The sequence below is a fragment of the Leptodactylus fuscus genome, chromosome 7 (assembly GCF_031893055.1).
Source record: "Leptodactylus fuscus isolate aLepFus1 chromosome 7, aLepFus1.hap2, whole genome shotgun sequence".
NCBI classification, from domain to species: Eukaryota; Metazoa; Chordata; class Amphibia; order Anura; family Leptodactylidae; genus Leptodactylus; species Leptodactylus fuscus.
This window is the reverse complement of record NC_134271.1, coordinates 79,311,061-79,337,115: the sequence shown is the minus strand read 5'-3', so window position 1 is coordinate 79,337,115 and position 26,055 is coordinate 79,311,061. Positions and strand designations below refer to the sequence as shown.

General features: G+C 45.8%; 1 protein-coding gene across 1 annotated transcript; it reads right to left on the bottom strand.

Annotated features, from left to right (window-relative positions):
- Nucleotides 1-1,797: 1,797 nt before the first annotated feature.
- Nucleotides 1,798-25,074, bottom strand: LRRC74A (leucine rich repeat containing 74A). The gene is made up of 13 exons (XM_075283414.1): nt 24,993-25,074; nt 23,872-24,050; nt 23,684-23,791; nt 23,514-23,607; nt 20,922-20,971; nt 20,510-20,591; nt 10,321-10,406; nt 9,679-9,873; nt 9,402-9,497; nt 9,173-9,316; nt 3,984-4,088; nt 2,457-2,542; nt 1,798-2,182 (listed from the first exon to the last, which is right to left on the bottom strand). The coding sequence occupies exons 1-13, from the start codon at nt 25,072-25,074 to the stop codon at nt 1,798-1,800; spliced, it is 1,692 nt and encodes a 563-aa protein (XP_075139515.1).
- Nucleotides 25,075-26,055: the final 981 nt, after the last annotated feature.

Genomic DNA, 26,055 nt, shown 5'->3' with positions numbered 1-26,055 from the left:
GTTGGATCCAAGAAAATCTGGACAGTGACATTCTCTGTACACCACCACAATGGGTTTCAAAGAATCATCCAGATGTGACTAAAGCGAAGACATTTAGCCGTAAGAGGTTTTACAAACCGTATTACATTCACCATTTAGGAATTACAGACCTTTTTTTGCATAGTCCCTGTAAGGCGATGGCTGGTCAGATAATGGAGGGGGTGTACATCTCACTCAGACTACGCGGGTGGGTGAGGTGAAAAACTCCAGAAAGACTGGTTCTCAGCAGATAACTTTTGTCTGCTGACCGTTATTTCAAGTTCTCTCTATTGGGCTGGATTTTTAGGAATGGCAGGTAGGTTGGTAGTGGGACCTGTCATTCCAACCCCCTCCAGTCCACACATTGTGGATGTTTCTGCAGCGTGTCAGCTGCTGTGAATTGTCCTCATCAGTGAGTTTTAAAAGGTCAGCTCCAGCACCAAGACTTTGGACAGAGCTTGGCTGGAGAGCCAGCAGGAAGGTCAGACTGTTGGAGCTGTCTCGGTTGATACAACCTACTGTTGAGTCTGCTATTATAGGTGAGGTAACCTATGTTGAGTTAGAGCCTAGCCGGGCAGGTATTTATTTTTGTATTATTTTCTTTTATTGCTGCACTATTTTTTTGTAGTGAAAATAAAACTACCTTTTTGGACTAAAAATCTGGACTTGTGTGTCTATGCCACCCAACCTAGCAACCCCAGACCCTGACACCCTTAACTGTCACAGGCTAATATGTAATTAGACATTTGACTGATGAGCAGTTTCAGGTTCCTGTGTGGCCCCCTACCTCATTATATCATGGCAGTTATTCCTGCCCATGTGCTGTCAGAGTTTACAACCAACAGCCAGAAGTGTCACTTAAAGCTCCTGGGCCCCAATGCAAAATTTGTAATGGGGTGCCTGAGCACTATGTGTCATGTAAAATAGTAATATATTTTATGTATCATAGGGAGTTTGGGGCCCCCTTCAGGTTCCAGGGCCCGGTAGCAGCTACTACCTCTGCACCCCCTATAGCTATGTTATTGCCAACAGCAAAGGGACTGAATACTGACACCTTAAACTGAATGGTCATATTAGTGTGTCAGATTTTCTGCGCTGACCATTGGTTTGTGCAGAGAAAGATAAAAGATACACTACTTTGTTCCAATATTTGCACTAGACTCATCCATTCTAATTAAACAATCAGTGAACTTAAAAACTGAGTTAAAAAAAACTCAAAAACTGATAAAGTACATTTTGAAAGAAACTGATAAGGGCGGGTTCACAGCTGCGCCCGGTCCCCACTTTGTCGATTTTCATCTTCTGCCTGAGAAACTGGACAAGAGACGGAAACCTGGCAGTCAGTGTCCGCCCGTAATCGTCTTCTGGTTTCCACGGTGAAACAGTTTTTTTTAAACCGGACACAAAGTCCTGCATGTCCGACTTTGTGTCTGGTTAAAAAAAAAAAGGTTTCGCTGGGGAGAGCAGAAGACGCTCATGGACGGACACTTTGCAAACTCATTCAAATGAATGGGTTTGAAAACTGACTGCCGGTTTCCGTCTCCTGTCCAGTTTCTCGGGCAGAAGACGGAAACCTGCAAAGCGGAGACCGGGCGCAGGTGTGAATCCACCCTAACACGTTGCTTGATGCAAAATCAAATTTTTGTCACAACTGAACACTGGCGAGTTTTCCCTCCTTCAACTGTGCTTAAAGTATAAAATAAAAGTGGCTGAAGACCACAAAATTTGACAAATGATGGTTGTCATGTGGTCATTTACGTCTAGTTACAATGGCTTTTATTATTGGGAAGCCGAGGGGGTGTTTCTTTTTGGAGTCCCAGGACATGAATTATTTTGTGAGGATAAACTCCAATGTGATTGGTAACTGCACTCAGCATCCAAGTCTTCTAAACCTGCATTTTGGATGTGTGGAGAACTGGCATCATTGGCAGGCACTCCTTCCTGATACCAAGAGCTACATGGGGTGACAGAAAAATGAGCTGAGCTAGTGGCACTGCCAGGGGTCTCTCTGGACGCAGTAGGTGGAGTCAGCGCCCTCACTGCATTGTGAAAGGATTTGAGTGCTCTCTCACTGCGCTGTCTTTCCTGATGTTCTCTTCTTTCTCTACGACGTTGTTGTTTGCGTTGTTCCTTCACCATTTTTTTACGAGAGTCAACCAGATCCCTGAGCAGAAAATGTGAAGATGATAAACAAAAATAAAAAAGACAACATACAATAAACTTTGGAAGTAAAGAGTACCGCAGGCAAAGAGTATGGTCAGCTGAAGAAATGGTCGTGATGAAGAGAGAGATAAGATGTAGAGAGAAATGACAACATACATATAGTAGAATTGTCAAAGCATTATTTCAGGTTTTGAATAATATGCAGATAACAAATCATGTGTGGTGTATACAGTTATGTATATTCTTGAGGATTATATGGTATACACCCCTCTCACCTGTAGTCTATGGTTCCTGTCTGATCTTTGTCCAATCTTTGCACCAATGAATCCATCTGGGCAGCATCCAAGGGCAGTCCTGCCACCTAAGGAACAGAGACTTTGGGTGAAGATATGACAGCACATACATGACTGATACTCTCAATAATATAAGGATACAGCGGCTGGAAGTGGTTATAATGCTAGCTAACTGAATTTATTTACACATGTAGATGTATCCAACAGACTTTAGAACTGAATTTATTTACAAATGTAGACGCATCCTCTAGACTTTAGAAAGTCCCATACTGCAGGGAAAGTGAATATTTCACTAGTGGAAATAAAAGCTAGCAGAACCCATTGAAATCAATGGGAGGCTTTTTTTGCTCAGCGCAGTTCCCTGCTGCTTTTACGGATTGCAACAGGCTTGTTATTTTGAAGTAAAATTTGTGGCAGTGTGCCTGCTTGAAAAGTAATGAAAAAGAAGCCGATTTACAAAACAAAAAGCTGCCAAAAATTATTCCTTTGTAGGAGTAAGTGTAAAACAAAAATGGCGTTTGTATTTAAAAAGGCAACAGCACAGGTTTTCTTGACATGGGGACATTTTTTTTATGCCAACACTGTGGCCTAAAAGGTGCTCTTCTTCTTCCATCCCTCCTTGTGTGAGTGTAAATGTTCTATGTAAGATATATAATAAAGGTATGACATCACCAATGCTGCAGTTGTCCCTACCAACAAATTTGGGGGGCCTCCTCTAAGGGCTTCAGAAGGCAACTCACTTTCCTCATGAGTCTCCAATGGTGAATCTCAAAGTAATCCATTGTCCCTCTGGCCTGTTGCATGCAGTAATCATTTACCACCACCTGCTGCTCACACAGATACTACAGGATGTGCTAGGTGACATTCCATTGAGTTGGAACATCACAGATGAGGTGGTACAAGGTCAGACTGTTTTGTCACTGCAATCCAACACAGTGCTTTTACCCACATAACAAAGACTAAAATGCAGACACTTTTCTGACTATGAGGTGAGGAAGAGGAGAAACAGTTGGTGATGAGGATGATAAGGACAACCAGGTGCTAAGTGTGAATGTGGCCTGCCTATAGGGAAATCACGGGGAGAAGGAGTAGGACAGAGTTGCTCACATTCCCTGACAGTGCCATGTTCAATTCTATTTATGCCAAATAAGCTGGTGATACCTTTTCATATGAGTATGGAGAGACATGTTCCTATATTTGTTCCTGCACGGCAACAGCTATTTTTCTGCTTGGAGATCTTGTACATTGCCATGGATTTATCTTTAGACAATGTACAAAAAAATTCTCCCAGGGAAATTATCACATGTAGTTGCCACTGGACAATACCAGCAGCACTAGAAACACTCAACATCCAACACCCCCCACCCACCAAGCTTCCCGTATGTCTACTATTTACAATCTGATGTGATTTATCAAATATACAATATTAAATATGAAAGTCCTTAACACCTTTGACACCCCATGAGAGAACATTTACTAGTGATCTGTCACTTGGAGCACCATACTCACTGCCATGTATCTGCAGAAGTCACTGACTTGAACACTCATACTGCCATCTTTGTCCATGTTCTTGAAAAAATCCAGCAATCGAAGTTTTCGTTCATCTAGGAAATCCTGAATGACAAAGAAACCATGAGGTCATGATAAAACCTCCATATGTTCATGTCAAATTATCTTCAGGAGGCAGAATTTATGGAAAGGGTTATTGGTCTGTACTAATTTAGGCTAATGTCCCATGTTGCGGAAACACAGGGGTGTTTTTTGTTGCAGAGTTTGCTGCGTTTTTTGAGCCAAAAAAAACTACATAAACAAAAATAAACAAATTATGCATCCCTGAATCCAAAAATGCCCAAACTATAAAGGTATCACAAGATTTTTTTCTCATACAGTGAACTTTCAAGCAGAAAAACATCGTTTTTTTTTTTTACTGTTTCACTTCTCAAATTTTTTTTTAATAAAAAGCGATCAAAACAGCTGATATTTCCCAAAATGGTATTTAAAAAAGTCCATCTTGCCTTAGACACCTTATGCAGCCCTATATAACAAAAAGTTAAGAGTGTCAGAATATGGTGAATCCAAGAAAGTTTAGAATTTTTTGAAGGTGTTAAAACTTAACAAAAACTATATAAATTTGGTAACACGGTAATCGTAACAATCCACAGAACACGGGTGACGTGTCATTTTGGCTGTATTGTGAATGCTATAAAAACGAAGCCTGTAACAAAGTTGTGTAGATGCAGATGCACCTCACTCTGAATTTTTTCCAACTTCCTAGTACATCTTATGAAATATGAAATGGTAAATTTAAAAAAATCTAAAAAATGGCTGCAGCATAAAATGGTTAACCCAAAAAAACAGTCCTACTATGTGAATGCTAGAACTGTGCATTACACATCCTGTAGGTCTCATAGCCATGTAGTAAGTGGCGTAACTACTGGGGTAGCAGGGGTAGCAGCTGCCACAGGGCCCGGGACATTAGGGGCCCGGCGACAGCTGCTACTCCTGTGTTTTTTTTCTTTTCTTAATAGGCTGTTACTGGCTGGAGTTACTCCAACCGGTAATGGGCCCTATTTACTTACCGATCCTGGCAGTGGCCGGGATCGGTAAGTGACGCCACGGACCCCACAAACATCATTATTATACTCGGGGGTCTGAAAAACCCCCGAGTATAATAATCAGAGGCCCGGGAGAGGTAAGGGAACATAAAAAACCATGTTATCTACCTTTCCATGCTCCGGGCAGGTTCGGGCCTACTTCTGGACGCTCCCTGACGTCATTGAAGAACGCTGACACCACCAAGGACTGCAGGGGAGTCGGAGATAGCTAAGTAACATTGTTTTTTATGTTTGTATCCCCTCTCGGTCTCCAATTATTATACTTTGGGGTCTGAAAAGACCTCAGAGTATAATAATTGTTCATGGGTGTCCACAGTGGAGCATAATACTGTGTGCAGGGGCCACTATAGGGCATAATACTGTGCGCAGGGACCACTATGGGTTATAATACTGTGTGCAGGGGTCACTATAGGGCATAATACTGTGTGCAGGGACCACTATGGGTTATAATACTGTGTGCAGGGGCCACTATAGGGCATAGAGATGAGCGAACAGTAAAATGTTCGATATTCGTTTCGAGTAGCCCCTCAATATTCGACTATTCGAATCGAATATCGAATCCTATTATACTCTATGGGGGAAATATGCTCGTTTCAGGGGTAGGCAACATTCGATCAAATTGAACTTACCAAGTCCATGAGTGAGGGTCGGGCTGGATTCTCCGAGAAGTCTTCTCCGTGCAGCGTCCCCGCGGTGTCTTCCGGCTCTGAATTCACTCTGCCAGGCATAGGGCCTGGGCAGAGCCGACTGCGCATGCCCGCACTACAAGAAAATGTCCGCTTACAGTCAAAGCGGCCATTTTCTTGTAGCGCGGGCATGCGCAGTCGGCTCTGCCCAGGCCCAATGCCTGGCAGAGTGAATTCAGAACCGGAAGATGCCACGGGGACTTCTAAAGGTAGGAGAAGAACCAGCGTTGATTGGCCGACTGTATAGCATTCGGCCAATCAACGCTGGTTCTGCATCTAATTTTTCCATTCGAATAGCGAGTAGTATTCAATCGAGTACGAGTATTTCGAATACCGTAGTATTCGATCGAATACCTATTCGATCGAATACTACTCACTCATCTCTAATAGGGCATAATACTGTGTGCAGGGGCCACTATGGGTTATAATACTGTGCGCAGGGGCCAATACGGGACATAATACTGTGTGCAGGTGCCACTATGGGGCATAATAGTGTGTGCAGGAGCCACTAAGGCAGTGGTTCTCAACCTTTCTAATGCCGTGACCCCGCAATACAGTTCCTCATGTTGCGGTGACCCCAAACCAAAAAATAATTTTGGTGGCTACTTCATAACTGTAAGGGCTAGTTCACACAGGGGGCGGTATAGTAGATCTATAGCGGATTTAGGCACTGAGAGTGACGCGGGGGAGCTGCGTCACTCTCGGGTCAAAACACGCTTGCCACGACTGTCGCGGCTTCCCCCCTGGAGTCGGCTCAAATTAATTGGACGACTTGGGAGGTTGCTACCGCCAGGCGGACGCCACAGGTTACCGAGCTGTGGAATCCACCTGAAGAAAGGGCAGCCCACTTTTTTTTCCGTGAGCGTCAGCATGCCGCTCACACAAAAAACAAGCCTGGCGGTCTAAATAGACCTCCATTGTGAGAGGGTGGATTATGACGTGTATTTCGCACCATAATCTGCCCCCTCTGTGCCTGTGTGAACGGGCCTTAATTTTGCTACAACCCATACCTCCCAACTTTTGAAAAGTAGAAAGAGGGATAAAATGTGCGGCGCGCAGAGCGCGCCGCGACAAATTTGGCCCTGCCCACTTTTATGTAGACTCCGCCCATTCTCATTCATTTTTCACGTGCTCCCACACAGTATAATCCTCCTACAGTCACCCGTAAATTATATGTCCCCCCTCTATCTCTCCCCCAGTTTCATATACACCCTTCATCTGCCCGTTTCATGTCCCCTCCATCTCTGCCCCCAGATTCATGTCCCCCATCTCTGCCCTCAGAATCATGTCCCCATCTCTGTCCCCAGATTCATGTCCCCCATCTCTGCCCCCAGATTCATGTCCCCCATCTCTGTCCCCAGATTCATGTCCCCCATCTCTGTCCCCGATTCATGTCCCCCCATCTCTGCCCCCAGATTCATGTCCCCCCATCTCTGCCCCCAGATTCATGTCCCCCATCTCTGTCCCCAGACTCATGTCCCCCATCTCTCTCCCCAGATTCATGTCCCCCCATCTCTGCCCCCAGATTCATGTCCCCCCATCTCTGCCCCCAGATTCATGTCCCCCATCTCTGTCCCCAGATTCATGTCCCCCCATCTCTGCCCCCAGATTCATGTCCCCCCATCTCTGCCCCCAGATTCATGTCCCCCATCTCTGTCCCCAGACTCATGTCCCCCATCTCTCTCCCCAGACTCATGTCCCCCATCTCTCTCCCCAGATTCATGTCCCCCCATCTCTGCCCCCAGATTCATGTCCCCCCATCTCTGCCCCCAGATTCATGTCCCCCATCTCTGTCCCCAGACTCATGTCCCTCCATCTCTGTCCCCAGATTCATGTCCCTCCATCTCTGACCCCAGATTCATGTCCCTCCATCTCTGTCCCCAGATTCATGTCCCTCCATCTCTGTCCCCAGATTCATGTCCCCCCATCTCTGCCCCCAGATTCATGTCCCCCCTCCATCTCTGCCCCCAGATTCATGTTCCCCATTTCTGTCCCCAGACTCATGTCCCTCCATCTCTGTCCCCAGATTCATGTCCCCCCATCTCTGCCCCCAGATTCATGTCCCCCCTCCATCTCTGCCCCCAGATTCATGTCCCCCATCTCTGTCCCCAGACTCATGTCCCTCCATCTCTGTACCCAGATTCATGTCCCTCCATCTCTGTCCCCAGATTCATGTCCCTCCATCTCTGCACCCAGATTCATGTCCCCTCCATCTCTGCCCCCAGATTCATGTCTCCCCTCCATCTCTGCCCCCAGATTCATGTCCCCCATCTCTGTCCCCAGACTCATGTCCCTCCATCTCTGTCCCCAGATTCATGTCCCCCCATCTCTGCCCCCAGATTCATGTCCCCCCTCCATCTCTGCCCCCAGATTCATGTCCCTCCATCTCTGCCCCCAGATTCATGTCCCTCCATCTCTGCCCCCAGATTCATGTCCCCCCTCCATCTCTGCCCCCAGATTCATGTCCCCCCTCCATCTCTGCCCCCAGATTCATGTCCCTCCATCTCTGCCCCCAGATTCATGTCCCCCATCTCTGCCCCCAGATTCATGTCCCCCCCCATCTCTGTCCCCAGATTCATGTCCCTCCATCTCTGCCCCCAGATTCATGTCCCCCATCTTGCTCACACACAGTCTGAACCCCACTATTATGCTGACACACAGCCTGAAACACCCCCATCTTGCTCACACACAGCCTGAACCCCTCCTATCATACTCACACACTGCTTGCATCCCCTTCCCCCCCCCTTGCTTACACTTGCTGTCTCTTCTCTCCATCTTACCTTCCAGTCTCCACTCACTGCAGCCTTCCCTTTCTGTGTAACTCGGCACTGTACTGAATAGCTCCGCCGACACCAGAGGCTGATCACATGGTCATGATGTCATCACAGGTCCTTTACCCCACTAGGAGCTACCCTGCTGCAAAGGCAGCGCGGCTTCTCAGCGGCTAAAGCGACCCCTGTGTTTTGGTCGTTCGACCCCCGCTGGGGTCGCGACCCACAGGTTGAGAACCGCTGCACTAAGGGGAATAATAGAGAGCGCAGGAATGTGTGGGGGGGTGGTCGGTCAGGGTCTTCGGCGGGTGTCAGTGTGTGTGTGTGTGGGGGGGCATGTCAAAAGTTTGCCACGGGGCCCCGCTGTTCCTAGTTATGCCACTGCATGTAGTGCCATGTTTTCTTTCTGGACTGTATGACCACATGGATGCCTGCTGAATGGAGCATGTGATTTGTAAGGTGCACTATATGATAGCTCTTTAATACACAAATGCAATAATGTTTATGGCAATTCTGTGAATGAATCTACACTACTGACAGCATTAAACACTAGCACCTCTACATTTACTCTGCATTACTTTACTAACATGAAGCCCTGAATCTGTCTAAAGATAAACATACAGCACCTGGATGACTCTCATAGGATCTGGACGCGTGTGACGTTTTTTGGCGATAAACCCTTTTTTGCCAGCATACAATACATGTAGAGCAGGACGGGATGCCGAAGCCGAATCAAGGAGGGAAAGAAACTGCTCATTAACCAGAACATTCTAAAAGAAGAAGGGAACATGTTAAATGCTTGCACCATAAATTCCATTTGTTCCTTCAAAACTCAAAACTCCTCAGCATACTCACAGAGATGTCCAGCTCCTCTATTCTGTTTTCTGGCCTCTTAGTAATCGAACTCAGGAGAATGATGGCACCCTCCACTGTAATAGGATTTCTGGACAGCTGCATAGAGTAGAAGCATATAGAGCAAAATGATGGTTATAGGGGACTGTAGAGGATGAGATGAATAAGGCTACATGTCAGAAGACGAGATTCATAGCTGACGAAACTTTCCACATCATTTAAGACAGACTAAACCTGGTGGCTACACAGTTGTGCCCTATGTTTCTACTATTTTTGTCACCTTGAGTACACGCATCGTCTCATTACTCTCTAGGCCTTTACAGATGAGTCTGATGCCTTCATTACTGATCCGATTGCAGCTGATATCAAGGTGTAGCAGAGAACTGTTCACCCTCAGGGCTTCTCCCAGGGCCAGCGCCCCCTCATTGCCAAAACCATTGTAGGACAGATCTAGGACTTTCAGCATCCCATTCACCTGTGTGAAAACAAAGTTCATCCTATTTAGTATAAGGCTAACACAGAGTCGGGTTATTTTGGGGCTAATTGTGGCATGAGGAGACATTGCATCAGGTGCTAAGGCTACACTTAGTTGGGCTTCAATGAGAGGTAAAAAGACAGGCTAGTATACAGCTGGAATGAGGTAACAGGGCTTGAGCTAGTAAGGGCATACAGTTATCACAGGGCAGAGTAGGGTTGGTATGGAACTGATATTAGTGAAAGGGCAGGGCCAGGATTGGTTTGGGACTGGCAGTGTGACCAGGACCAGGTTCAGTAGGGGACTGATTGCAATACCAGGGACAGCCAAACTTAGTAGGGGTCTGATGGTGGCATGACAGAGCTTGGGTTAGTATGGGACTAAAGCATATATAATGTATGTTTGAGTCCTGTATGATGTGAAATAATGAGATCTGAGATACATTACTCTGAGTCCAGCGCTCAGTGCTATGGCCCCCTTCATGCGAATGTGATTCCAGCTGAGATTTAATTCTCGGAGACCCTCATTTGCGGCTAAAATAGAGTAAAGGAGAAGTCAGCAGAAAATCACCTTCCCCCTACGCCCAACCAGCAGCACAACTGGGGTATTTCTGCCCCTGTGAGCTGTTAGGACAGGTGGAACTTTTAATTAACTAACAGCTTTACCCCCTATAAAGAGGCTGCAAGACCTCCTCCCCCCTGTGTTTTTTTCTGTCCTGTGCGGACAGGACAGGTGGCGGGGGGGAGAGGTGTTACAACCTCTTACTAGGGGGCACCTCTCCCTCCGACTTTAAGCTTACCTCCACTCCTTGCCTCCTCCCATCTGGGGTGCGCTCATCTTCCCCCTGTGCCGGCGCGTGTCTGCCGGCACTTAGGCGGGTCAGGAGGCGGGGAGGAACTTCTCTTCCCCGGCGGCATAGGGGGAACTGTAGTGCGCGGCCGTGTTCCCGGGCGGTGGAACTTCCGCTTCCGGGTTTGCCGCACATGCGCAGTTCTCCGGCCGTCGGTCGCCGCTAACTGCGGGTTTTTTTGTGCTTTACTTCCCCCCTCTGTGCGGATGGTGAGGGGGGAAGTATTCAGGTCTCCTCCTGGATGTCTCCAGTTTCCAGGGGCCCCGGTTTTTCGGTATTTCGGGGCTCTGTTGTGAGGGGGTGGGGTTTCATCGTAACTCCGCCCCTTTTTGGTTTGCCCGGCTTATTTAAACTCCCCCCTGTCATTACTGCCTTGCTTGCTCACTCTCTGGGTGCTCAAGCTGTCGGTTTGTCCCTCAAGCAGTAGGGTGGTTGACCGTATTGTTTTCAGGTTTGGCAGGGGGGGGGGGGGCGGGCAGACCTGGTCACTTATATGGAGCCTGAATAACTTGGTATTTGCTTTCTCCTTAGTATGTCCTCCTCTTCTTCTTCCGTGCTCCCCTCCCGGGGTAAGTCGACCTCCAAGAGGAAGCATTTATCCTGCGGTAAATGCAGGATTCCCTTACCCGACGGGTATGAATATAGAGATTGCCATGGATGCAGAGGCCCCCCATCAGAGGATACCCCCCTGCGTGATGTGGTCGGCTGGGTAAAAGACTTCGTTCATCAGTCTATGAGAGAAGTTAAGGATACCATCTCCCACATGGCAAAAAGACCTCGAGTGGAGCCCAGTGAGCTCTCTCTCCCACCATTGGAGGATCTCCATATTGGGGAGCTGGATTCAGAGGAGGAATCCGAAGAAGTGGAGAAATCTGTATTTCCATTGGAAAAGATGCCCAGGCTGCTCAAGACCATCCGGGCAAGGGACCGTGAAAGCGGGGAAGGATCCAGCAGAAGATCCAGATCCTTCAGAGCAAATTCGGATTTAGTCCGAAAGATGGAGGCAGAATGGAGACGGCCGGAAAAAGCGTTTAACGCCACTAAACGCTTTAGATCCTTGTTCCCCATTGCCGAATCCCAGCAGGGAACATGGGGGTTTCCCCCCAAAGTGGATATGGCCGTGGCCAAGCTATCTAAGCGCACGGTGGTGCCGTCTGAAGACGGATCGAATCTGCAGGATCCTATGGACCGCCGCGTCGAGGGCTCCCTGAGGCGGATATATGCAGCCTCTTCCGCCCAGGCTTCGGTGGGCATCTCCGCCAGCGAAGTGGTGTCAGGCCTTCGGGCTGAGTTGTCTTCCCTGGCTAGGGACATCGACACCGGAGTTCATCGTGACGACCTGCTATCAGCCATGTCAGATTTTAATCTGATGGTAGACCACCTATCTGAGGCTACCTTTTACCAAACGAAGCTGGCTTCTAGGGCAATGGCGCTTTCCACCGCTGCCAGACGCCCATTATGGCTCAAACCATGGAGAGTCGATAATGCCTCCAAATTTAATTTGTGCGCCCTCCCCTTCGAGCCTGGGAGGCTATTCGGTAGGGAATTAGACCGAATTATGGAAGGCCTCGCGGATTCCAAGGGGAAGAACCTCCCTCAACCCTCCAACAGCGGAAGATCTTCCTTTCGGGGCCGCGGATTCTCCAGAAGGGGTTCTCGAGGCCAGAGACGCTCCGGCCCCCAGACCAGAGGGAGAGGTTGTGGCGCCTCCCGTGACCAGCAGAAGCGCTCATCCTTCTGACTATCCGACCTCCCTTCCCCGCGCCCCGGCAGCTGTAGGCGGCCGGCTTTCCCATCATTTGGCCGCCTGGATTCTTCATATTCAGGACCCCTGGGTCTTGCAACTGATCCAGGAAGGCTACAGAATAAGTTTCATCTCTCACCCTGCAGAGAAATTTATAACAACTCGCCCTTTTCAGGGCACCAAACAACTTCATCTAGAGAAGTCCGTTCAGGAGTACGTGGACAAAGCCGCGCTGGAACCGGTTCCTCTCTCAGAACGCGGCCAAGGCGTCTACTCTCCGGTCTTCTTAGTTCCCAAGTCGTCAGGCGGATGGCGGATGATCATCGATCTCAGGTACCTGAATCAGTTCATCCACAAGGTACAGTTCCGGATGGAAACCATCAGATCGGTACTCCCCTTCCTGCAGCCCGAGGATCACTTCGTCACCTTGGACCTAAGGGACGCATACCTCCACGTACCTGTTTTTCCAGCCCACAGGAAATTCCTAAGGATTGCTGTGTACTTAAACGGAAGGCTGTCTCATTTCCAGTTTACGGCTCTCCCATGCGGCATATCCTCGGCCCCCCACACCTTCACAAAGGTAGTGGCTCCGGTCGCAGCCGCCCTGCGCCTCCAAGGGATCTTTTTAGTTCCGTATCTAGACGACTGGCTCCTAAAAGCTCGGTCAAAGGAGGTTCTCGCCACACAATTAGAGACCACGGTGGCTTTACTGAACGAGCTGGGCTGGCTAGTAAACTGGCAAAAGTCAGTAGTGGTTCCATCAACCCGGATCCAGTTTCTGGGATTCATCTTGGACTCTCTCAGTATGACGATCTCCCTGCCCTCTCCTTGCAAGGAGAAGATTGGTCGAGCGGCTCATCACCTATCCATTACCCGGAAGGTTACTATCAGGACGGCCATGAAGGTCCTAGGTCTCATGTCCGCCACCATCGAGGCAGTCCCCTGGGCCTTGTGGCACATGCGCCCCTTACAAAGCGAGATCTTGAGAGTCTGGAACCACAGTCCTTCAGGACTTCAGAAGCCTATCCAGTTATCCATCAGTACCCGTCGATCACTGGCTTGGTGGTCTCATCTCCAAGACGGGAAGTCCACGGTCCAGACCTCCTGGACTCTGTTGACTACAGATGCCTCCCTCACAGGATGGGGAGCGCATCTAGGGGAGACCCCAGTACAAGGTACATGGAATCGTCTAGAGAAAAAGCGCTCGTCCAATTGGCGCGAGCTTATGGCAGTTCACCGTGCTCTTCTGGCGTTTGCACATCACCTGCAGGGACAAGCGGTGAAGATAAGGACGGACAACTTAACAGCAGTTCACTACATCAACAAACAAGGGGGAACCAGATCCCCCTCTCTCCTGCAGGTGACCAACCTAATATTTTCCTGGGCAGAAAGGAATCTGTCCCAGTTGTCGGCTGTTCACATTCGAGGTCGCTTGAACATCCTTGCGGATCAGCTCAGCAGAGGCCTGGTGACGTCAGGTGAATGGTCCCTGGATCCAGAAATCTTTCATCATCTTACCGAGATGTGGGGTCTCCCCGAGGTGGATCTGATGGCCACCCAGTACAACGCCAAAGTAGAAAGGTTTTGCTCCCTGTACCAGGAGGACAACCCTTTGGCGGTGGATGCCCTGTCAATACCTTGGAGGTTCAAACTGGCATACGTTTTTCCTCCCATTCCGATGATTCCGAAGGTATTGGCGAAACTCAGGCAGGACCAGACGTCGGCAATAGTGATCATGCCGTTCTGGCCAAAAAGGGCATGGTTTACCCACCTCATTCTGATGAGTCGAGGGATCTACTGGAGGCTTCCATCAGTCCACAACCTGGTAACTCTAAACAGACAGCTCTGCCAGGACCTGGACAGGTTCAACCTCACTGCCTGGAGGTTAACCGCGCTGTATGTGGAGATAGAGGATTGTCCCAGGGAGCGCTAAGAACACTAGCCCATTCAAGAGCAGAATCTACTAACCGGAGCTATCAGAGGATCGCCCGAATTTTCTGAGGCTGGTGTGAGGAGAACCAGCGCAATTCCGACAGGAATTCAATTGTGGAGTTCCTACAAGACGGCCTAGAGAGGGGGCTTTCACCAGCCACCCTGAAGGTTCAAGTTTCAGCGCTGTCCGCTCTCCTGGAAACTCGACTATCACAGGATCCTCTAATTAAGCAGTTCCTAAAAGGGGCCGCCAGGCTCCGACCCCAGGTACAACCTCCAGTCCCTCGGTGGGATCTGGCTGCAGTTCTACAAGGGCTATGTGCTCCCCCCTTCGAACCTTTAGCTGATGTGGATTGGAAGTACCTGTCTTACAAAGTCACCTTTCTGTTGGCAATAACCTCCGCCAAAAGAGTTGGAGAACTACAGGCCTTAGCGGCCTCTGAACCCTTTATAACCTTTTTCTCAGACAGGGTACAGCTGAGGTTTGTTCCAGGATTTTTGCCAAAAGTACCTTCACTCCAGAATATCAACCAGGTAATTTCCTTACCGGCCTTCTTTCCCTCCCCCACTTCTGAGTGGGAGGAGAAGATGCACAAGCTGGACTTGGTCAGGGCACTGCGGATCTACCTGGACCGTACAGCCTCCTTCCGGAGATCAGAAAATCTGCTGATCAATGTGTTTGGCCACAATAGAGGTGTCAAAGCATCGAAGGTGACTCTGTCCAGATAGATCAAGGAGGCCATCACCTGCTCCCTGCGTGCTCAAGACCTTCCGGTACCTGAGTTTGTCCGTGCCCATGCCACCAGGGCGGTGGCGACGTCCTGGGCAGAAAGACGTTCCCTTTCCTTGGAACAGATATGTGCCGCTGCTTCCTGGAGTTCACAGCTGACCTTCGCCAGGCACTACAGGCTGGATTGGCGTGCGGCGGATTCCACAGCATTTGGACAGTCTGTCTTGGCATCAGCCTGCCAGGATCACCCACCCTAGGGTAATAGCGATACTTGCTAAATCCCCAGTTGTGCTGCTGGTTGGGCGTAGGGGGAATGGAAGATTATGAATGATAATCTGTTTTCCCTTAGCCCAAACAGCAGCACAAGGCTCCCTCCCAGATCCTTGTCATAGTATATATTGGATTTGTATTTGTATACTTTGATACTAACACAGGGGGGAGGAGGTCTTGCAGCCTCTTTATAGGGGGTAAAGCTGTTAGTTAATTAAAAGTTCCACCTGTCCTAACAGCTCACAGGGGCAGAAATACCCCAGTTGTGCTGCTGTTTGGGCTAAGGGAAAACAGATTATCATTCATAATCTTCCAATCTGTAACATCATTCTGTAAATAAAGCTCATACACTAGGAAACTTTGGCGCCACAGTGGAATTTGTAGAGGAATTAGAGGGGATGTTCAGCCTGAAATTCCTCTCCAAATTCGGGTCCTGTGGAACCTTGGAAGAAAGCTGAAAAAGAGCTTCAGTTTTCTACCACAGGTTTGAATGCTGATGCCTCTTATACAATGGAGCTAATCAGTGTACTCAGGGGCACATCTTCCATCAGGCCACTTGAAGTGATGGCCTCAGACGGCACCTCATGGAATAAACTGGGAGGGAACATTATTTTTTATTTAGCAGCTACTTATTGTGTTATTGCAATAAGCATCTGCCGGTACTTTTTACTCACCTGTCCACGCTCCTTTCCTCTCCTCTGTTGCACTGCACTACATTTTATTCATGATGCTGAAGAACGCTGGGATGCCATGTACAGTTCTTTGGTGTCATATTGTGTAGGCAGCAGCAGAGGGCAGCCAGAACAGGACTGTGGACAGGTGAGTAAGAATTACTGACTGCTGTACTATGTGTGTGTGTGTCGGGGGTGGGGGGGTTCTAGGGGTTATTTACTGTGTGGGGACAAAAATAGGGGGTCATATGCCATCTGGGGGGGGGGGTTGAGAAAAAGGGGTCATATACCGTATGGAGGGGCAGAAAAAGGGGGTCAAATACCATGTGGGGAGCCAGAAAAAGGGAGTTATATATTGTGTGGGGGACCAAAAAAAACAGGATTTTTTTTATCGTGTGGGGGCCAAAAAAAGGGGATGGTGCACTATGTGGGAGCCTAATAAGGGGATAACTAAAAGTAGCAGATAGCTGGGTGTGTATCTTATAATGATATTATATGGCTTCATCACATATATTATACACAGATAGACAATTCTTCTGTACATACAGGCATAATGTTTGGACATATGTATTGTTTTATACACATAAGTCTCCTGAATATACTGGCATAATGTAACAGAATGAACACATCACCTATATCATACATAGAGAGGTGAGTGTTCTGCATATACAGGTTTAATATTTGTTTAAAATGAAGGTAAGGCGTCCATACAATAACATTATACCTGTATATACAGGAGTCTTACTTCTTCCTGTACATATATAAAGTCAGCAATACAGTATGTTAATACACTAACATTGTAATAAGAAGTGCACATGTTAATCCCCCATTCATCCAGAATAAATAACCACACTAAATAGTGTATGTCAAATTTTTGTGACATTAACCACTCTTTAACACCATTCAGGTGAACCTGCACTAGTCATTTGTGAACCCACCTGATTGCAGCACCACACTTGATAGGCTAAGGCCCGCTTACCCTGACCCGCTATTAGACTAGAAGCCAGCAGTCTACACACACCTCCGCTGACTCCCCACAAGAAACCACTGGCCACCCTGATCAACCTTTGTGGTTGCCTGAGCCTGTCTGAACCAGGGACCAGCCATGTAACTTGTGTCCCTCCACAGACAAGAGACCCCATCGTGAAGCTCATGGTTATCTTGCTGTGGCCAATATATACCATCTCCGTGTGTGAAGTACCACAATCCCACCACAAAAAGTAGGGCTCACCCAACTGCCCTGTATATAACATCAGTGATTTGTTCCTTCACTAACATAATTGTATATACATGAAACTGACTTCTCCATATATAATGGGCGATATGCAGATATAATAACATTACTCCTGTGTATAAAGAAAAGGCATCTCTTTCTATATAAAAATGGGCAGTATGTGGATATAGTAATATTATACATATATATACTTGACAGGATGGTTAGAAGGGCCAGCTCTGTCCTGGGGAGCCCCCTGGACCCAATACAGGTGGGGGTAACAGAAGGATACTGTCCGTGGTGAGCTCCATGTTGGAGAACAACTCCCATCCCATGTATGAGAATGTGATAGCACTGGGCAGTACTGTCAGTGACCGGCTGCTTCACCCCAAGTGTGACAACGAGCATTACCAGAGGTCCTTCCTCCCATCTACAGTCAGGCTGTATAATCTACATCAGGCTAAGCGGAGACCACTCTGCACAGAGAACTAAATGATCCTGTAATCTTTCCATTCTTTTTAGTTGCTATGACTCCTACTATCTTTTTCTATCTACTATTCTCAGCTTGTATGTGTTCTTTCTTGTAATATATTACTGTATTATCCATGCTGCTGTAACACACTGAATTTCCCCATGGTGGGACTATTAAAGGATTATATTATACAGGGGATTCACATCTCTGTATGTAATATACTTTCGGTGATGTGTCCATACAATAACATTATACTTGTATGCACAGAAAACTCACCTCTTTTTACATATAATATAGCTGATGTGTCGACACAGTAACTTATACCTGTATATACAGGAAAGTTGTCTATTTCTATATGTAACACTGGTGGTGTGGCCATACAATAACATTATATCTTATATCTATTATAATACAGTAGATTGGAATGTTTTTGGTAGACGTAATATATCTACATAGCAAATAATTTACTTGTAATTGTAGAGGACATAGCAGTGAGGGGTTACATTGGTGCAGTCATTCATTCTGTGGAATAACAAGGGGTAATTATGACCATGATTTATGGTACAGGGGTGACAAATGTTGCACATTGGTTATGGTAAATTTCCATTTGTAATACTGGGGAAAAGGGTCATTTCAGACATTGTTCTAATGAAAAAAAGTATTTTATAAAGTTTTAATCACAATTTTTGCATTGATTTGTTTGTCACTTTATATATAAAGTGAAACCATGTTACACTAGGTTCATACTAGTGTTGGGGTTTGCGTTCTTTGGGTCTGCTTGGGGACCTGAAAAACGGAAACCCAATAAGCTTAAAAAAGAGTTACCCACGGACACCATATACTATAATGGAGTCGGCACGGTTTCTGTTTCTTACCAGCAAGAACTTCCTGCAAAGTTCAGGTTTTGTTTTTTGTTTTTTTTAAAGACACATTGAATCAGGCTCGGACTGCACTGTAGTATGACTGTAATTGTTACGTTGCCCCCTACCAGACCTCTGCTGCCTATGAAAAAAAGTAGTGTTGGTCTGGTGGGACCAACTAAAGGCAAGGGTTCCCTGGTTCCCCAACCACTATACATATTGTTAATGGAAGCCTGCCCAGGAGAGGTGATTAAGTATAACAAATAATTATACTCACCTCTCCTGGGACTCTGATGGCTCTCAGCAACTTCTTTGGTCTCTTCCAGCCTGTGACTGAGATTATGCTCCCCAGATATCACTGTTGGGGCCTGTGATTGGGCCCCAGCAGTCACGTGGGATATGCTGGCATAATGACGACAGAGCTCCTCATGTGACTGCTGAGACCTAATCACAGGCCCCAGCAGTGACGTCTGGGGAGCAGAACTTCAGTTGCAGACAGAAGAAGACTGAAGAAGATGCTGAAGCTAGCTGGACGATGCGAAGATGCCCAGGAGAGGTAAGAAAAGGTGAGTATAAGTGTTTGATATTTTTCATCACCTCCTCTGAGCCTCCAATTATTAAACCCTGGGTCTGAGGCAACACCAGTGTATAATAATAGCGCAAAAACTAATATTCATTGAATTTCATGGGGTTTTCCTAAAGGGGACTCTTTTGAACATTTTATACTGTTGGGGCCACTGTGGGGAGTACATTATACTGTTGGACCACTGTGGTGCATATTGTACTGTGTGTGGGCCACTGTGGAGCACATTTTACTGTGTGAGGGCCACTGTAGGGCATATTATATTGTGTGGGGTCACTGTGGAGCATATTATACTATGGGGGGGCCACTGTGGAACATATTATACTGTGTGGGGGCTACAACAAAGAATATTCCAAGAATAGAATACTTATTCCTTGGTGTCACAAGTTTGTCAACTCCATTCAACACAAATGTCAAGTCAATGTCAAGTCCTCAGAAACAATACTTATACCAACACGGCCTAGTATTTCTTTTTCTTTAATTTCTGTAAATGATTAACACAAACTGGACACATGTTATTCTATTGATTTGGTATTACATAGATAGGATTTATAGAACATGTTTTATGCAAATAAAAGGTATTATAATATTTTTTGCACTTTATTTGCTTTTTTAACTCACTTCTATTTTCTCAAAAGCTCTCAGAGCCGTTTTAACACATTGGTGGGCCCTTTGCAAGGGTTTCATAAGTACCCCCCCCCTCCCACTTCCCCATCACCACCACCTAGAAATACCTGACTTGCAGAAATGCTAATGCCCCCTCAATGGTACCTACATAGTATAAAGCCCCTTAGAAGCTAATGCTAATCATTTACATATCTGCCTGAAACATAACTGAATGCCAAGTTTTACTTACATTTATATTTTGATGAGTTATTTTTTGCCAATGAGTGTAATACTGTAGAAGACATAGTTCATACACTAACATTATACCTGTATATACAGAAAACTGTATGTAACATAGGTATTGTACTAATACAGTAACATTGTACCTATATACACAGGATGCTCATCTCATGTCTCTGTAGGGTAACATTATACCTGAATATACTTGACATTCACCTCTCTGTATATGTGATCTGTCATAGAGTAATATTATACCTGCATGCAGGACACTTTACCAGTTGTACAAGTATATATAGAGGTGACTCATTTCTGGTTCTGGGTCCTTGTCCTCAACAGAAGTAGGAACTAACTCTTTTCTGTACTTATTAAACATGGTTAAATAATACAAAGTTTAGTCATGTATTGCCACCCTCAGAGTGCTGCTGCAGTAGTTCCATGTTTGATTTTTTGTAGTTTGTTACTCACCAAGCATCTGACCCAAGTATTCTCCTCCTTTCTCACAAAATTCATTGTGGCTGAGATCCAGTTTCGTCACTCGGAAGTTGGCCTATAGGCAGAAACAGTAGGGAGTCACGTCATGGCAAGCTGTCTGTTATTAGGGAAATTTGGGACCCTGAGCTGTAAGAGTACAGAACACTAGAGGTGTAGAGGGATATACCAACATATACTGGAGGCTCAATACAGAACATGTACTTCAAATCTACTATACTGCCTTCAGCATTTCAACATTCTCCTATGTCCTGGCTTTTAGAGTGTTTTCAGTCATTGACTGGCAGATTATGCTGAGTGTGATGACCTGGGTGGGAATGCCTAGAAGTCACAGGATAATTCATATGGGATTTTGACAGAGGTATGATCAGAGGTCACAGATACTTACAAACATGGCCTCAGCCAGATGCTTGGCAGACACATCATTGAATCCATTGTCTGAAAGATAAATAATTCATGACCGGCAGACAAAGAGTAGAAAGATCCACAACCTGATACATGACAGATAAGTACAGTGATATTTCAGCAGCTGAGAACATAGAAAATCTAATGTACTGTTATTAAAGAGGTTGTGCCACTCTGAACTTATATTCTGCATATGAGATACATTTTTGATTCCTGGCGGACTGACAGGTGGGACCCTCACCGATCATTAGTATGGGAGTTTAGAACTGCTCCATGTGAATGATGTGCATGATACGCATGCATAACCACTACTTGATTGAGGTGCAACCTGGGGATACTGACTAGGAGAAACCAAGTGAGCTTTAATGCCTACCAATGGGTAAATGACAATATTCTGTCACTGTCCCACCTGATCGATCTTTGTAAACAACCAAAAATTCCTATAATGCTCCTATCATTAGATATGCAAAAAGCATTTCAATCCTTTTCCTAGATCTATTAGTTCTAGATCAGTTATCCTTCAGCCTTTGTTAAATTTTGTAGTGAATAAATGTAGCCCAATGCCAATCGCCTGTGGTAGTCACCAGAGAAGCCCCATCACCCCTTCCATTTATACTTGTCTGGACTTGCTTTTGATCCGAAATAAAGAGTAACCCTGACAACAATCCATTTATATTTATCTCACCTCCTACTCAACCTCGCAAAGGATCTGATTTTGCACATAATTTACTCCTATAAATCTCAAGCTCATGCCTTAGATTTCTCTTATAAATGCACTCAAACCATACTTTCCATTAGCCCAAACCACAACTCTTTACCACCCACCTAACCCTGGGGTCTGAATTACCTCCTTATGGGATACCCTCTACACTGCCTCCCCCTAACACCTCCTTATAACCCACTTGAGAGGGCTCTTGAAGGAGCAGATACTGCCTGCTGTAGTTTGCCTGCATACACACAATTACAATTAAAATTGCAGATTTTGTCGCTTTTTCTGAGCCAAAGCCAGGAGTGGATTGAGCAGAAGGGAGAAGTATAAGAACTTCCAATATATTTCCCATTCTTTTTGTAGCCACTCATAGCTTTGGCTCAAAAAATGCAACAAAAAAAGCTGTGTTTCTGCGATGTGGGTCCTTAGCCTAAGACTGAGGCCCCACATTGCGGAAACGCAGCTTTTTTTTGTTGCAGATTTTGCTGCGTTTTTTTGAGCTAAAACCAAGAATGACTACAAAAGCAATGAGAAATATATAGGAAGTTCTTATACTTCTACCTTCTGCTCAATCCATTCCTAGATTTGGCTCAAAAAGCCGCAACAAAATCTTGAACAAAAAAAAAGCTGCGTTTCCGAAATGTGGGGCTTTACCCTAAGCTGGAAACGCAGATTTTTTTTTTGGTGCAGATTTTGCTGTGGCTTTTTGAGCCAAATCCAGGAGTAGATTGAGCAGAAGATAGAAGTATAAGAACTTCCTATATATTTCCCATTCCTTTCGCAGACATTCTTGACTTTGGCTATAAAACCACAACAAAATCTGCAACAAAAAAGCTGAATTTCCGTAACACAGGGCCTTAGCCTTAGGCCGGGGCCCACCGGCCGGAAACGACACCATTTGGGAAAAATCGTGGCGTTGTACAGTACTTGCAAAGTGGATGGGATTCAGTGTGAATGGTAGCTCTATTATTGAGTGGTCTCGCTAGGGGCTTTATTAGGGTACTGTGACTTTAAGGATTTTGATATTGTGTGTTACTATGTTGCGTGATACTGCATTGCGTGTTAGTGACTGGTGGCTCTATTATGAATATCTGACTTAAATTCTGGTCCACATTGTTACATACATTTGTTGTTTCTGTGGCTTTGGAGGGGGGCTCATGGTGGTATCAATTTCCGAGATGCCCCCTTATCCAGCAATACATAATATACTTCTTACACATTGACCCTACTTCAGATCACTCAAATTCTCAATGCTGGTTTGTTTTTGTTTTTTAATAGAGAGTTTTTTCTTATCTTTTTAACTTTGATATCAATAAAAGTTAACTTTTTAATATTTAGTTACCCCATGAGTGGTTGACCCTTCACTTCTTCCTAATTTTTCAGAATTATTTTGGAGGGTAATATACCCAATTGTTTCATATTTTTTCTTTGGCACTGAGACTGGGAATCATTTATTGGCAGACTGTGCCTAGTAAATGTGTTATCAGGGCACTGTGACTGCAGGGATCTGTTATGTGGGCACTTTTACTACAGGTATTTGTTTTTTTTTTGGTCAAATCGGGGATCAGTCATGTATAAACTAAGGCCATGTTTCAATGTGAATATCACTTACCATATATACAGCACACATGTAGGTATGATTGGTATAACAACTATACAAAGTTTTCCTTGATTCCCTGGCCACAATATGCTGTAGATCAGAAGTCTCCACCTGAGAGCATGTAGGGATTTGTAGTTTACTAGCTTGTAGATGACTGGTTGCCATTTACCTGCCCTGTAGGGGTATTTCTACTGTAGCTACAGCAGATAAGGGTTTACTACAGTGGAGATATGGCTTCTATCAGATCCTCCAAAGCATTCACTTACGTGCTAAATTTAGGCCATTGAGGGAGAGATTGTCTAGTAAGAGCATGGAGAGCGCATCAGAACCCTGTACACCCAAGTGGTTGTTTGAAAGGTCCTGGAGGAGAGAGGAATACAGCTCTGAGTTTCTTGCTGATCTTGTCATGTACAAACAAAGCCCATTGCTTTCCTACCAGCTCCTGGATGGCATTGTTTTCTCTTAGCATCTGCACCAAGTGTAATAGCCCCTCAGCCTCAATCCAATTGTCCTCCAAGTTTAGATGGGTGATGCTAGTGTTAGTCTGGAATACAGAATACATGGTTTCTGCTATGTACAGTAACCTGTTCTCAATCTCTTGACACATTGTGGGGTCACACTTACCTTCAGGGCCACAGCCAAAGCATGAGCTCCACGAGACCCCAGTCCGTGATGCCTCAGATCCATATGTGTCTTGTTCATGTTACGGAGAAAATAGGAGACAGGCACAACCCCTACTTCTTTGCATGCCTTCAGGTAGACATTCTTCCCAATGATAGTCTCTGAGGGAGCACTCTCTAATTCTGATGGATGGAAATGACAGTTCCACTTAGTCCTACATCTGTGTGCAGCAAAGCTGATATTGGAACAGCATGAGATGGGCACTGGCATGTTGTTACTTATGCCAGCGTGGAATCATGATGGAAGTCTGGTTGTCAGAGATACACTGCTGGATAACCTCTATTATATGGTTGTCAGGCATCACATCCATAAAGTAGAGGGCAGACAACCGGCACAAGGCTTAGAAGGATGGCTCATTCATCACTTTCTTTATTTTGTTTCTAACTAACCAGATGACTTGCTCACCCATGTTCCCTTAGTCAACTAATACTCATTAGACATATGAAGCAATGCAGGAAAGACCCTAGACATATTGCTACTCCCCCTTTTCAAAAATGTCAAAGAAAACAATGTAAGGGCCTGTGCAAACGGAGTAAACACGCGCTCATTTTTGCATAATGCACGTGTAAAGAATACAGGTGTAAAAATCAGACTCGCATTGACTTCAATGACATTTTTTACACGTGTAAAAAACGTGCCAAAAAACATGTTTTTTGCGTGTTTTTTACACATGTCAAAAATGTCATTGAAGTCAATGGGAGTCTGATTTTTACACGTGTATTCTTTACACGTGTATTATGCAAAAATGAGCGCACATTTACTCCGCGTGCACAGGCCCTAAAAGTCTCAAGTGGTCAGATAAATCATCAATCCCTTATCCACAGCAGTCCGTGAATTCTGTCAACCCATTACTGGTGCAAGATCTCAAATGGATCTTCATGGTTATTGTATGCTGCACCATAATCCACTGTCTGTATCGCTATCCTTATAACATGGAGAATCTTTTAACATGCTTTAGATATTCAGCTGCAAGCAGAGACTAAGAAGCTGTCAAAAACACATTAATATAGAGAAGTCCTTTCCTGGGGGTAAGAAAGACACTAACAGTAGCACTGACTACTTACCATCAGCATCCAGGTCTGTGTCATATTGGTCATCAGAAATGTCTAAAGACATGCTCTGCAGCTGCGGACACAGGTCAGACATACTGCTGAAGGCAATTTGTCTGCCAGCCGTGTAATCCACACCATAGATCATATATCTCCCAATGGAGGGTGGAGTCAGACATGGAATCACATCAGGGATGGACTCCCCTGTAGACACGTGATAGCACCTGTAATAATCAAACCTGGCCTAACCAGGTATAGAGCAGGGCTTTACTGCAGTTACCCTTTAAGACACAAACTGTTTCCTGTTGGCTCCATTACTACAGAATTATTAATAGAGGCCAATGTGACCCAGAGTTACTTCTCATTTTTCCTTTTTTTTTTTTTTTTTAAGGGACAATTTCACCTAAATAATTGCCATTGTGTTGTACACATAATACCCTCACCAGTGGCTATCAAATATCACGGTACATCAAACATAGGGCCCGTTCACAAGAGCACAGAGGGGCCGGATTATGTTGCGGAATCCACGTCATAATCCGCCCCCTCACAATGGTGGTCCACGGAGACCACTTGCGATCATTTTTCCGTGAGCGGCAGCATGCCGCTCATGGAAAAAGGAAGCAGGCTGCCCTTTCTTCAGGCGGATTCCACGGCTCGTTGAGCTGCGGCGTCTGCCTCGCAGCAGCACCCTCCGGACTAGGCCCATTCTGTCTTTTCCTACTGACAGTCACGGCAAGCGTATACACTACTACCCCCACATGTGAACTAAGCCATAATGCTTATAGAAACATCAAATACCTTCCCAACAGCACGAAATGTCAATGTCTAGCAGAAAATATTTTACAGAAGAGCCCAACATCTTAGTGCAGAACAAAATACTTCTCCACACGTGCCTCGACATAATGCAGCAGAACTGCTTATCCTAACAGTGCCAAAGAAATAACATCATTCAGGACAAAATATCTTAGCAGAAACAACAACCACAGTGCAGAATTACATCTCACCCGAGCAGTGTGAAATACCACCGTACAGCACAAAATATCTAAGCAGAAGCGCCAAATACCACAGTGCAGCATTA

Coding starts and splice junctions, on each gene's coding strand:
- LRRC74A (XM_075283414.1), bottom strand. CDS start 25,074: ATGTCTGACCTGTGTCCGCAGCTGCAGAGCATGTCTTTAGACATTTCT. Junction 9,498..9,678: donor AGACGATGCGTGTACTCAAG/GTGACAAAAATA, acceptor TACTCTATGCAG/CTGTCCAGAAATCCTATTAC. Junction 9,317..9,401: donor TAGAGGAGCTGGACATCTCT/GTGAGTATGCTG, acceptor TTCTTCTTTTAG/AATGTTCTGGTTAATGAGCA.